The sequence below is a fragment of the Protopterus annectens genome, chromosome 14.part0 (genome assembly GCF_019279795.1).
Source record: "Protopterus annectens isolate FY-2018-M chromosome 14.part0, PAN1.0, whole genome shotgun sequence".
Taxonomy (NCBI): domain Eukaryota; kingdom Metazoa; phylum Chordata; order Ceratodontiformes; family Protopteridae; genus Protopterus; species Protopterus annectens.
In genome coordinates, this window is record NC_056748.1 from 623408349 (window position 1) to 623422550 (window position 14202).

A 14202-nucleotide genomic window follows, 5' to 3' on the forward strand; every position below is an offset into this window, starting at 1 on the left:
ATTACTATGGCCATCCGCAATTGACATTTTCTGAGAGCATTTTACACATTTTTTAAACCCTGAGGGTTTATGATCTTTTGCCTCTTTAGACATGCTAACAGGAGAAGCAGTAAAAAAGGACAACACAAACACAACGAGGACTTGGTCCCTCTAACTCAGACGGGCCTAGCCCTGGGAAGAGAAAAAGACAGAGAACTAGGCCCTCTAACTTAAATGGACCTAGATAACAGAAAGACTAAAGGTCAGAAACGACTAACTAGACTGCACACACAAAGTATGAACATGAAATTGTCCAACTGTCTCAATGAAATCTATACTCAAACTCTATGTTGTAGAACAAAAAGGGTTGGAAAAATCAACAGACTCTTGCCAACTGAAACTCCAAGTATCCAGATAATACCGAAGAGGAAATGGTCTAATACCAACTCTCTAATACTAATAAACACTGCATACGAAAAAGTGGAAAGTGAGCGCAAACGGGCACCTTAATAGCAAACACTAAATATTTCAGTAATAACTATTTAAATTCCAAACTCTCTAAGCTAATAAACAGCAAATATCAAAAAAAGAGCAAAAGCGCCCGTAAAATAGAAAAAAACTGGCACACAGGATACCAATGAGAACAACAAGGCCAACGGCCAACCAGTTCTCAACAATAAGTATCTAAAGTGAGGAGGAAAACATTTCAAGTCTGAAACTACTTGGACTATTAAACACTATCAAGAGCCATATAAATTGAAAAGTTAAGCTGTAATACAGTAAAAATAGCAAAAAGTGTTAAACTTAGCCATGACCAAGAAAAAGCACATCTGAACTCGTCAAAGCGGCAAACGAGATCTAGGGATTATACTGGTGCACCATGGGATACCTACCTAGCCACGAGCCAACTAAAAGACTTTGAGCTTTGTAATAGGCCGAGTTGGAGCAGAGGATCGGCTCTGAACCCATGTGTAAGAATGAAGGCGAGACAGGACTACAAAACATCCTAAGTTTATATATAAAAACAAGAAATCTCTCACATGCTTTGTTACACAGATAAACATGTGGCTAAACCTATGTTTGACTTGGGCACAAGAAGATGTAACACTTGTTCTTTTGGTGAGTTTATTGAAACTAGTAATAATTTTATACATCCTATAACACACAGACTGTACAAGTTTAAAGTACTAGCGAACTGTGAGACCAAGAATGTGATTTATTTGGCCTCCTGCGTGTGCTGTGATACATTCTACGTTGGCAAGACCAACAGACGACTTAGAGAAAGCATTTGAGATCATTACTACTGTTTTAGGAAAAGGCAGGAACAAAGTGCCACAGCTAAGCATATGGTGCTTAATGGTGAAGTTATTATTTTAATTTTTTGGTCATAGATACAGTAATGGAGACTCGTAGGTTTGGAGACATAACTAATAATACAGAGCAAAAAGAATTGAAATGGATTATGTCATTAGCAGCACACAGACTACCAGGGCTTAATGTCTATATATCCCTGAAGCCTGTCCTTAAAGGCAGGAAACTCAGGAAGAAGCTAACCTGAGATTATTTATGTATACACATATTTTTAGAGCATTTATATGATTATTTGTTGTTCCTTGATAGGTGAAAAATGTGTTTTTTATGCTTTTTATGCATTTTATGCATTGTTTTTATGTATTGTACTTTATATTTTCATATGCCTTCAAGTTAATTTCTGCTTGAATACCAATCATTGATTGGCTGTTTTTAATAAGTGAAATGTTTAAATATGGATGCTTTACTTTGCTGTTTGTCATTTTGATCTGAGGAAGCAACCAGGAAAGGTTGCGAAAGCGCTTACCTCCATAATAAATATTCTTGGTTTTTACATTAATACTGCTTCCTCCATTGGTTTATGGTGACAGGATTTTACTTATTTTGCTTGGATTCTCTTGGTGTAATTCTTCCTGCATCTCTCTCAACTGGGTTTTCTCTGTTTTAAAGTATTTACTGAATTGGGTAGCTATATTATCTGTATTATTTGAGGTAGTGGGTTGTGGAGTAGTACTTTTACCTGGATGAAGTACGTTTTTTATTGCTGACCAGAATTTTTGAGGGTTCTTTTGGTGTTCGGTTTGGATATCAGTGTAATTTATTTTGTCTTGCCTGCTTTGTTTCTGAGCTCTTGGTATTTTTGTTTGGCAGTATTGCATTTAGATTTGTACCACTGATTCCATGCTTTATCTCTTTCAGCTAATAGAGACCTTGTTTCTTTTTTTTTTTAGTCATGGGGCATAATTAGATTTTACATGTATGATTCTGGTAGGAGCTTCAGTGTCTAGGAGAGAGAGGAAGGTTTTATTGAAATGATGGATAGCATCTTCTAGGGGAAGATGTTTCAGTGGCAGCCAGGTGCAGTGGACTACAGAGCTGATGAGGTTTTTGTGGTAAAATTGTTTTGTGTTTAGTTGTTGGTAAGTTGTTTCTTTGAATTGGTTCATTGTCTGATTATGTAAGTTGGGAGATGATCACTTAGGCACTCTGGGAGATGGCCAGAGTGGATGATGTGAACTCTTTTGTTAGAGAATATCCAGTTTAGTATGGATTGTTTACTGGATGTTTTACTGATCCTGGTAGGGGCTTGTATGAGCTGGGTAAAGCCATACAGATTAATGTGATTAGCAGGATTTTGAGACTTACAAGCTGTCCTGTCTATATTAAAGTCTCCTAGGATAATTGTTTTTTGGGGTAGGTATTTGTCAGACCAGCTTAGCAGGTTTTCCAATGTGAGGGTATTGCTGCCGGGAGGGATGTAGGTTCCAATCAAGTTGATATGTTTGAGTTCAGGGTAAGTTTGGCAAGTAATACTTCTGCTTTGTCAAAATTTGGGATGTTTTGTTTGGTGGCTTCTAGCATTAGATGATTTTTATATAGAAAGGCAACACTGCCGCCCTTTTTTCCTGATCTGTCAAGGCATAGGATATTGTACCCTGGGTAGGAGTATCTCATTATTGGAAGTGGCAAGGTTTAAGCCGTGTTGCAGTGAGAAGGACTGTGTCTGGGGAGTATAGTGCTAGACTGGCATGTAGGTCCTGAATTTTGTTACTGATACTTCTAATATTAAGGTTTAGAATTAGAAGATCAGATTTGCCCCAGTGGGGATTGTTGAGGATTGCGTCTGTTTGTAATATGCAGTACTAAAACAGTGAGATTCAGTATGTGGGCCGGGGGGGGGGTGAATGCCGCCACTGACAGCTAAGTTGGAGGTGAAAGAAACCAATGTTTTTAAGAATTTAAGTAGGTGCTTATATTTTAGAGAAGGAGTAGGTGTGGTGGCATGAGGAAGGGCAGAACAGTGAGTGAAATGATGGACACATATGTTGAAGATGGATGGTGATATAGTGATGTTTGCAGATGTCTGAGTCAGGTTACTGTGCATAGAGGTAGAGTGGGATGAGACTGGTTGCTGTATGATAGTATGGTATTTGGAGTTGTGGGTTGCTACAATTAAAGAATAAAAGTCTGTAAGTCTGTAAATTTGCTACAAGGTCCAAATACTCTACCCATCACTGCCATTCCCTCCACTCCCTAAACTGTCTTGAACTTCCTAATTACCTGAAATTCATACAAATCACCACTGCTCACAAACTCATATTCCAGCCCTCCATCTGCTCCTCCCTTTCATCTATCTTAACCCCTTACCTCCCCAGTCATACTCTTAGTTCTGAAAACCACAACCTCCTTAAAATCTATAAAACCCTACAGCCACCTGGGCCCATTACTTCTATCACACTTCTTAGCTAAACTATGGAATTCTCTGCCCTCCCTCTTTTCTCCTCAACCACTCTAATTTCAAATTTCTCCTCCATTCTTACCTTACCTCAAACTGGGACTTACAATGTCATCTCTTCCAAACCTCCCTTTAATCACCTGTACCATCACCTCTGATCAACAAATACTAAACTTACATAAACACTTTATGACTTGTATTTTAATTACATTCTCTGTCTTACTTTTGTCTTTTATCTATATTTTAACATATTTAAACATACCTCTCAACCGTACAGAATTTCTCAGTTTTTAATGGTTTTTGAGGTCCAAATAATGGGGTGCCACGATTCCAGAGTGGCACCCCTTAATTTCACAATTTCCTGGCTTTTTGTTTTTAAAAAGGTTTTTCCGACTTTTTTCGGACTGACATCATGCAGAGGTATGCGCGGTGACGTCAGTTAACAACAACCTGTCAGAATTCAGCTGAGGGCTTGCTCTGGGCTGGAGTGAGTGAGTTTAAGTTTAAATGCCGCGGGACAGACAAGAAACGAAGCCTGAACCACTGAGCAGCTGAAAACTGGATTTACTGCTGCATTTATTTCCAGGTAAAGCACTTTAGTTGCTTGGTGCTGGGATTTTCACTGCAATAATACAGAGAGGTTTGTGTGTTGAGGAACGCGCACAATTTGAAATTGTGTTCACTTATTTGAACCGCCCGTGCTGCTATGCATTCATTTATTTATTGGAATTGTCCATGCATTCATTTAGTGTGTGTGTGTGAGCATTCATTATATTTATTGGAAGTGTCCATGCATTCGTTATACATTGTGTGTGTGTGTGTGTGTGTGTGTGTGTGTGTGTGTGTGTGTGTGTGTGTAAAATGCCCCAGATAGTGCTACCTGATGGTTAGACTTACTCAGGCTCAAACCCTCTACCTTAGGTACAAGAAGCAAGAGCCTGAGTTCTCTACCCATACCACCAATTTTGGTTGAAGTATCTCTCAACTGTACAAATTTTCACAATGTCTGGAATGTGTCTGGCTCATACATTTGATCTGTTCCTCTTAAAATTCGGATGGTGCAGTGGTAGTGCTGTTGTTTTCACAGCAAGAGGTTCTCTGGTTTGATTCTTGGCTGAAGTGCCTTCTGTGTGGAGTCTGCATATCCTCCGTGTGTTTGCGTGGTTTTCCTCTGGGTGTTCCGGCTTCCTCCCACAATACAAAGGTGTGTCTGAAGCATTTTTCCCCAGGCATCTGCTGAAAATTAGCTTTGTTCCAAGTCAGACCTTCCCAGTAAACCATAAATTCTATTTTATTCTGACAATCAGTGAGAACTGAATTCACTAAATAATGCTAGCTATTTAAGTTTGTCTTCCTATCTTTTAGGAAAAACATGGTAACACTTTTATTCTAGCAACTTTCTAAGAATATACAAGTAATGTTTAAAATGTGTCCCCGGTTTGGGGCCTTTGTCCCCCCCAATAAATTTTGGCTTTTTCCTTATTTCTTGTGCTGCACAATTCTTCGGAGAAAGAGAAGTTTAGTGCTGCTTATGCAAAGTCTACTTGGATTGTTAGTAGCACAACAGGTAGTATACTTTCTTTTGCTGCAGATGGCTGTGGGCTGTACTACCACAGTGTGTAGATGGATTGCTGATACTGTACTGTGTTTTACTTTTAAAGGGGATGGAAGCGGCAGTCCTGAGAATGTCCTCCTTTGGCATAGATACCTATTAACTATGAACCTGTTAGTTTGCCATCCATTCCCTACTGAAATATTAGTAGCTTATCATTTTTTTAATGTAACAAGCAAATTATTCTTCAAGGACAACAGGCACTTTTACCTGTAGACAAAACAATGAAATATAAAGTTAGCTAGCAGCAACCTAGTTACAGATCTCTTTAACATGGAATTTAGATGACTTTTAATTCTGCAGAGATTGTGCATATTTACTGATACTGGTGTATCTTAAAAGTTTGAGTAGACTTTTATGATTAATGTTCTGAAGTGGACAGTTTTGTCATTATTGGTTCAGGCACTTTGGTTCATTGCTTACTGGAAAAATGTTCAAACAAATTTAAAATTCATTCTAACAAGTGTGCTGTATTATACAAGGAATATAATTTAATAAAGTCAGGAAGGTGCATCAAAGAGCACATGTATGTTTCCTGTTTCATGTGCAAGGGGCTTATGATTTGAAAAAAGCCCAAAGGTAATCTTTAACCGCCACTGTCTACATGCATTTTTCTTTGGATGTGGGTTTCAAAGCTGTTTTAATGAAGGAGTTTCAAGGGCACAGAAGTTTTACTGCTAAGTCTATTTTCATTGTGAGACTGTATTGCTTTGTTTAGCAGATGTCTATTAGTATTTGTGCTATAAAATGTAAAACAAAATCCAAATAATCATTGTAGAAGTAAAGCAGTATGCACATTAGTGTTTATGGTAAATGGGGCGAAATAGCCAGGTAATGTGACATTCCAATGGCTGCAGGGGGACTCTGGGGCCATATTTTGGTTGTCTGTTCTTCAGTTTGTATTTGAAAATTGGTATCCCACAATTCCATTGGAGTGGGTGGGGTTACATAATCATGCATGCAAATTGTATGTTAATCAATGTGCAGATTTGTATCCATTTTTCACGGGCCTTTGTCCAGATTTTTTATGTTTCCAGGTTGACAGCTATGTTTTTTTAAACATATACTCCCTGATTTTGTATTTCTGCATTTGTATTTTAAATTGTATATTTAAGCTTCTGTATACTATATATTCCATACTGTACTTATGTTATATTCTGTTAACTGCTTTTAGAGCTTTTCTCCCCAGACCTGCACTGAAAATGGGCTCTGCTTGGTCCAGTGGAATTCCCTGGTCATCAAACTGGAAATAAATTAATTAAAACTGGGGAACGGTATTAGAGATGGCGTTATGTAGTAGGAACTAGGGAAGAGCAGTGCAACTCCCCTCCTTTCTTGTGTTGGCTATCTAGTCTTAAGGTGTTGAAACCTGAAGGGTGGAATTTGAAGTATTTTAGCCAAGTTTCTGTGGAGGCAAGAATGTCTGGTTGATTATGGGATGTCCAAGCATGAAAGTTTGACTTTGTTTCAAATGCTTTGTAAGTGTGACTATATATAAGGATTTGAAGGATTTGGATTGAGCAGACAAGCTAGCTGAAGTGGGTCCTGGATTGGGTTGGATATCACCCACTGAGAGGTATTGTTGAGAACTTGGGTGTGCAGATAGGAGGTTGCAGGTGTTTTCGGAGTCTGTTGAGGTTCATTTTGTGAGAGAGTACATGAATTGTTATGGGTAGAATTTTTAGTTTGGGAAAGTGCAGTGGGTGTACAGAAGAGAGGTTGGAAGATATATTAGAGTGAGTGAAGTGATGCAATGGATGCAACAGTTGTACATTTAGGGGGAACAGTGGGTAGGGCTATGATCTGTGAGATGAACAAAAAGTAGTAGTAAGGTGTGAAAAAGGAATGATGCATATGCATTGCAACATTTTTTGTAAAGAGGCTGAGTGTGATAATAGGAAATATTTTATTATAGATAAAGGGTAGAAGGATAATGCAGCAGAGTGATATGCAAGGAAAATGTGTTTGGGAGTTTAGGGAGAGAAGTTGTACAATACTGTACAGTTAAGGATGTTGTACTGAGTGGAGGGTGTAGGACATGGTGAGGTTAAGAGGTAGGAGGTAGACAGGAAAGGTTGGGTGGTAAAGTGATTAAGCATGAGGTGACTAGTGTAACAGTAGATGTAGTTGTGGGTATGCAGTATAAGTGTAAGAGTACTGGGGGTGGGTGGTAATTGGGGGCGGACTAGGTAGCCAAAACAAAAACAAATGATCAGCCACCCCAGAAAGTCGTAGGTTAGTGCCAGGAATGAAATAAAGTTAAAATGCTTGCCACTGCTGGATTGAGCTGGTTCAACCTTTGACATCAACTGGTAGAATTCCCTTTAATATTTTAAGACAAAAAAAAAAAATACTGTTTGAGGGTATGGGGGGGCTACAACTGTAACAAACCACTTAGTATGACTGCCACTGTCTCCTAAAGACTACATATTTAGGCAGATAAATATTCGGAAACTGTAGGGAAATGCAATAGGAAACACACACTGCAGTCAGGTTTTTAGAACCCTTTGTTTTTTCCCTTGGTTTAGTCGTGATCCTGCTGCAAGGGGCAGACATTCCAAGAATCAGAATGGGGTATGGGAAACACTCAAGCTGGAAGAATACAGTGGCTGGCATGCACACAAAACTAGGGAGGCAAAAAAAAGTTCAGCCCTATGGAATAGTACCATCAATACATTATCTTGTTTTTAGACAAAAAAATGACAAGTAGATTGTCACAGCATGAACATATGCACACCACATGCACAGATATCCATGCCAAAGGAAAACGTTGCCTTACATATAAACTGAAAAACAAAATATTACACAGCAGTAAAAAAAATAAAAAAAAATAATTCCCCATAATCACACAAGACAAGTAGAGGCAAATGGAACTGATATAACACCATGTTTTCTTAAAGTCCCAGAGCCTTAAAAAATACTCTGGCTGCTTACATAATTCCCTCTAAACAGCTTGACCTATAAGCAATCAGAGTGACTGTGGGATAAGGATTAGAGCTTTGTGAAGCTGGTTGGTTGCTTTATCCTTGCTCGACAAGAAACAATCCCATAGGCTACTGCAGTAGTAGGAATGATAAATATCTTCAACCTCTGGAGAAAATGCGCAGCACTGATTTAAAATGTGAGAAGATATTTAACAGTTTTAAGTTACCTCTATTTTTGGGCCAACTACATTTACCCTCTGCTTCCAAAATTAAGTGAATCCCCTACATTTGAACACAGCTGCCACCTCCCAATGGTTTTAACTGAATCACTAAGAAACAATCCAATATGCAGACAAAAGGAAGATGAAACTTCTAGTATGAGAGTCAGTGGAGACAAGTCCTCCAGAGTCTGAAAAATAAGGTGCATCCTTTCTGGTACATGCCTCTGGGTAGGACAGCCATTGCACATACTGTACCAAGTCACTTTTCCTACTGCCAAGTCGAAAAAAGCAATGCTACTACTAGACAAAGCGCATGAATCTCAAACATTCTTTATACTCAAGTGCTATTACTAAAATCAGGTTGGGTAACAACCACTACCCTCAACTCTAAAGATAAGGTGGCGCTGCTAGATTCCTTCCAGTCAGGACGATCAAGTGTCAAATGGCTGTTTAACAGAAACCAGCAGCAGCAGACAAATTTCAACTCTGACAGTATGCCAGGTTATATTTAAGCTGCTAGATGCAAAGCTTAAAAAGCTACAGTGAACAACTCTTCTTTGATAAGACACTTACTTGGAATCAGTGCCACTGGTCTCACTTTCAGAGAAGAACCAATCACAATAAGGAGGTCAACTTCATCTTTGTCATTCTTCATACTCCTGTGAAACTGTTCAGGCAAATTTTCTCCAAAAAACACAATATCCGGCTTCATGATGGCAAGTGGAATGCCTGCTGGACATTTGCAGCAACGAGGAATAACCTAACACAATAAAAGCTGCTTAGAAATGTAGGATATTTAAAAATGTGGCTCACATTCCAAAATATATATAGAAGCTGTACAAGTTCTGGTACTGCCATCACCCATAAACATCCTGCAGACTATGTACTCTTACATTATAAAGAAATTACAAATATGCAAATACTCAGCACGTATAAAGATAAAGATAAACTTTTGAATCATGCCACAGTACTGAAATCATCTTCATTCTACTTGCTGTTCCCAATTAAAAATGTCAACATCCACTTCTATTGAACCCTCATTCCTCTGTTGAATATCCTTCTGGTTGGCAAAGAGAAGACTCATCCATACTGACTCCATATCTTTCTCCAACATGAAACTGAAGGCAAATTCAGCAAGAGAGATTTCAGTTTTACTCCAAACGATGTCTTACTTTGCAACAAAAGTTTACTTGCTTAATATCCAACAATGTAATGTGGTATAAAGATCCAGAAGTGTGGACAAAATATATGGGTAAGATGGCATTATAAAGAGGAAAAGCAAAAATCAATGGTCATGGTGAGCACCTGCACATTTACTTAACCCCCAAAGCAATTTCTAAGAAATATTTAACTCTGAAGAGGAGAATGCAGGCAGACAAACCGAAATATGTAAAGTCAGACTACCCTACAAAACAATCTGCCAAAAGAGGCAGCTTTCCGAGTAAATATAAGCAAGCTATGGTGCTGGTAAAAGTATTAATAAATTCAACAGCAGGGCATACTGCAAATGTCCCACAGCTATACTCCTGTCAAACATTTAATAACTATGTTTTTAATATCCTTCTACCATGCTAGAAAACCCTACAAACTTGCTTTGCATAAAAAAACATGGTGGATTATTACTGGGTCACCAATCATAAAAAGACGTTAAGAACTCAGCATAACGTTCCATCTGTGTTGTCCATTTTCATTCTTCCTCAACTTCCTGTCCACCTGCCCTCATCTCTTTGCTTCTGGAAAGACCTAAGAGTTCTCTCAGGAACCTTTGTTCCTTATTTGAGCTCCATTTTCCAGTTGAGGAATGAATGAAAAATGACATCAGATATAATTTTTCAAATGCCTGAGATAACTGAGAGCAAAACGGACTACTTGCTACCTCTTAACCCTTACAGTATACCTTGCAAATTCTTTTCCACTGCCAATCTAAACTGTCAGAATAGTTTTAAAAAAGAAGTTATGTTCTTACCATGACATTCCATCTATGTTGTTGATCTTCATTCATTCCTTACTGACTGGTGTCGGTTCTGTCCTCAGAACTGAGTCAGCCGTTATAACAAGCTTGCGCCAGCTAAAAAAACTCTTGGGTCAAAGTTTTACCCATAGTGCCCCTCTCTATATTACCTCAGATCAAGTTTGCCCATAAGGAAAGGAAAGAAAAGAAAAGCAGAGGCTTTATCTGCACAACTTCCTTATCATAGGTAGGACCATATCCGAACCTCCAAGAGTCTTTCGGAGGGGGATGGTGGGTGAGTTGTAATGAATGAATGAAGATTAACAGATGGAATGTTATGGTAAGAACATAACTTCTTTATCTGATGTTGTTGATCTTAATTCATTCCTTACTGATGGGACAGAGTCCCTAGCTACTTTGTTTCCTGGGAAGCCCTATGGAAGAATATTTCTGAGTACCATTGAACCAAAAGAAGCCCTCCCCCTGGAAACCATATCCAATTTGTAATGAGTGATAAAAGTATGAGTGGTAGACCATGTCGCTGCTCCACAAATGTCATCCACAGAAGCTCTTGCATGGAAACAACAGATGTTGCAACTGATCTTGTGGAATGTGCTTTGTCTTTAGATAGCAATGAGGCTTTGTTATGTCGGTAAATGAAACAAATAGTCTCTCAACCATCTAGAAAAGGTAACTTTTGACACCGGTCTCCCCAATCTTGGTCCTGAGAATGACACGAATAACTGATCAGATTTTCATAATGACTTAGTTCTGTCTAGATAAAAATGCAACTGCTGATGCATGTCAAGCAAATGTAGTGCATGTTCTCCTTTGTCAGAAAAATTTGTAAAGAAAACTGGTAGAGTTATGGTTTAATAGTCAAATCTGAAATAACTTTGGGTAAAAAGGAGGGATTAGTCCAGAGTGATACTCTGTCCTTATGAAACACTATGCAAGGATGTTTTGTGCACACAGCTTGCAACTCTGAAATATGTCTTGCTGAAGTAATGGCCACCAAGAACAAAGTCTTCCACGATAAAAATTTTAGATCGCAGTTGGCAGCCGACTCGAAGGAAGGAAGTGTCAAGGATCAAAGAACTAAAGTTAAATTCCAGGGCTCGATCAGTGGTTTGAAAGGGGGGGGGGTCTAATGTGTGCAACTCCTTTCAAAAAAGTTTTGCAGAGATGATGCGAAATTAAGGAAGAGTCCTCAAAACCATTATGGAAGTTGGAGATTGCCACCAAATGTACTTGAATAGTTGACACTGCAGCTCCCGAATGGAGAAGGCCCAATAAGTAATCTAGCACTGCAGAAAGTAGAGCTGAAAAAGCTTCAATTCCATTTTTTATGAGACGAAAAAATTTATCTTTTCCACTTACTTAGATAAAGTTTCCTGGTGGATGGTTTATGGGAAGCCAACAGAATGTGACGTACAGGGGAGGAGAAGTTGTTTTGCCTGGCAATTACTGGAAGTGGAAGAGGCAAGCTGTCAGCCTGAGGCTTGATATGTTTGGATGAATCAACCCCTGTGGGTATGACAGCAGTTCTGGAGTTGGATCCAGAATCCAAGGTTGATGTACTAGGCGAGGCCAAAAGAAGGGAAAACATATCTGTCAAGGCCGGTAGGGTGCAATGAGGATTATTTTGCTTTTCAACAGTACCACCTTCTTCAAAAACTGTAGGATCAGAGGAAGAGGAAGGTATGCATAAAGAAGTCCTGTGGGCCAATCGTGCACCAGAGCGTACCTTGGGAACTCCCCCTGTGGGGGAATTAGGGCAAAGTAGCTGCTGCATTTGTGATCTGCAGGGGATGCACACAGATTGCAGCAAGGCTGGCCCCAGCGACTGAAGATCTCCACTGCTACGACATGATTGAGGGACCATTCAATTGCAGGAGAATGCATCTACTCAATTTGTCTGCAATCATGACGGAATCCCCGGGAATGTGCACTGCCAACTGGAAGCGGTTGGGAAGCCATCACCCACTGCCAAATTCTCATGACCTCTTGACACAACGGGTAGGACTTGGTTCCTCGTTTGTTGATGTAAAAGATTACTGACATGTTGTCGGACTGGATGGCAAGCATTCCTGAAGGGAGAACAGGTTGAAACACTTGCAATGCTAGAAGAACTGCCCTCAGTTCTAGAACACTGATATGCAGGTTGGCCTCCAAGGGTGACCAAGTGCCTTGGACTGACCTTTCCTGGAAATGCCCCCCCACCCAATGAGAGAGCATCCGTGGTCACTGTTACTCTGGGCTGAGGGGAGGAGAAAGGATGACTCCATAGGTGCTCTTCTGGCTTCATCCACCAAATTAAATCTTGTTTGCACTGATTTGTTATCCTGACTTGAAAAGATACAGGATGAGTCAAATGGGAACACTGCGTTAGCAAAAGGCACTGTAGGAATCTCATGTGTAGTCTTGCCAGAGTAACTATTGTTATTGAAGCTGCCATTGACCCTAATAGTTGAAGGACTGCCCGAGCCAGAGCTTTGTCCTGACAGAGTATCACCCAGAGTTGAAATCTGAGTCTTTCCAGTCTGTGGAGTGGGAGGGAGACTAGGCAAGATTGAGTATTGAAATGTGCTCCTATGAACTCTTCTTTGAGGAGGAGTCAACTGGCATTTGTCCTTGTTTACTGTTATCCCTAAGTTTTCCAGTAGTTGTAGGGTGTAGTCAGTGGCTGAAACCAGTAGATGATTGGTTGGGGCGGTGAGGAGCCAATTGTCTAAGTATGGAAACACCTGGAATCCTTGCAGTCTCAAGTGAGCTGTTACCAGTGCCATGCATTTGGTGAACACACTGGGGGGCTCTAGAGAGACCAAAGGGTAGTGATCGGCTCCCAGCTGAAAGGGGAAGAATCTTCTGGAGCGTTTGTCCATTTTTATGTGGTAATACGCATCCTGAAGATCTACTGAGCACAACCAATAGTCTTTCTCCAGAAAAGGAAGTACAAACTGAACTGTGACCATCTGGAATTTAGTTTGACAAATTTGTTTAGGAAGATAGGATCCAGGATTGGTCTCCAGTCCCCTGAATTTTTTGCCACTAAAAAGAACCTCAAGTAGAATCCAGATCCTATCTGGTGTCGTGGGACTGTTTGAATGACCTTTTTTTGGAGCAGCTTTTGAATTTCTTGAGCTGCTACTTCCCTTTGAGTGAATCGTCGAGAATACACGTCAGTTGACATGGGTAAAGGTCGAAAGGGATGTAGTAACCTCTGGCAATTATCTGCAACCAAAGATTTGTGGTTATCATTTGCCAGGCAAGGTGGTGCAGAGAAAGTCATCCCCCCGACTGCTTCCAGATGTAAGCAATCGAGCCGCTCCTCAGGAGCGCTGATAGGGTTTGTCCAGAGAAGGAATCTCTGGATCCCTGATTATGCGGATCCCCTCTGACTATGAAGGGGGATGGACAGTAGAGCTCTCCTCAGCTAGTTCTTTCTTAGTGGCTGCCACCACAACCAAAGCATCTACTGGCAGGCCCTTGGACCAGTGTGGACTGTCTTCTGGGGGAGAAATAATTTTGTCCGGTCTCTGGGGGACAGGTTCAATGGTATCCGGATTCTTCCAGGTGTGCTGCACTATGAACTGTACCAGGTCATCTGCAGGTGGGGTTACCCAGGAAGTAGAGGGCCGGGCATGGAAAGCCTGCAAGAATACAGACTCCTCTGAGGAAGGGGTGGTGGACTTTGTCTCCCCACTGCTTAAGAATCTCCAGTACGTCTCCAAAGGAGACATCCTCAG

General features: G+C 40.2%; 1 protein-coding gene across 1 annotated transcript in view; it reads right to left on the bottom strand.

Annotated features, from left to right (window-relative positions):
- Positions 1-14202, bottom strand: part of SIRT1 (sirtuin 1) — a 1558788-nt gene that overhangs the window by 292527 nt on the left and 1252059 nt on the right. The window contains exon 7 of the mRNA XM_044056380.1: positions 9076-9262. Within this exon, the coding sequence (XP_043912315.1) occupies positions 9076-9262 (187 nt within the window). The remainder of the gene's footprint in view (positions 1-9075; positions 9263-14202) is intronic.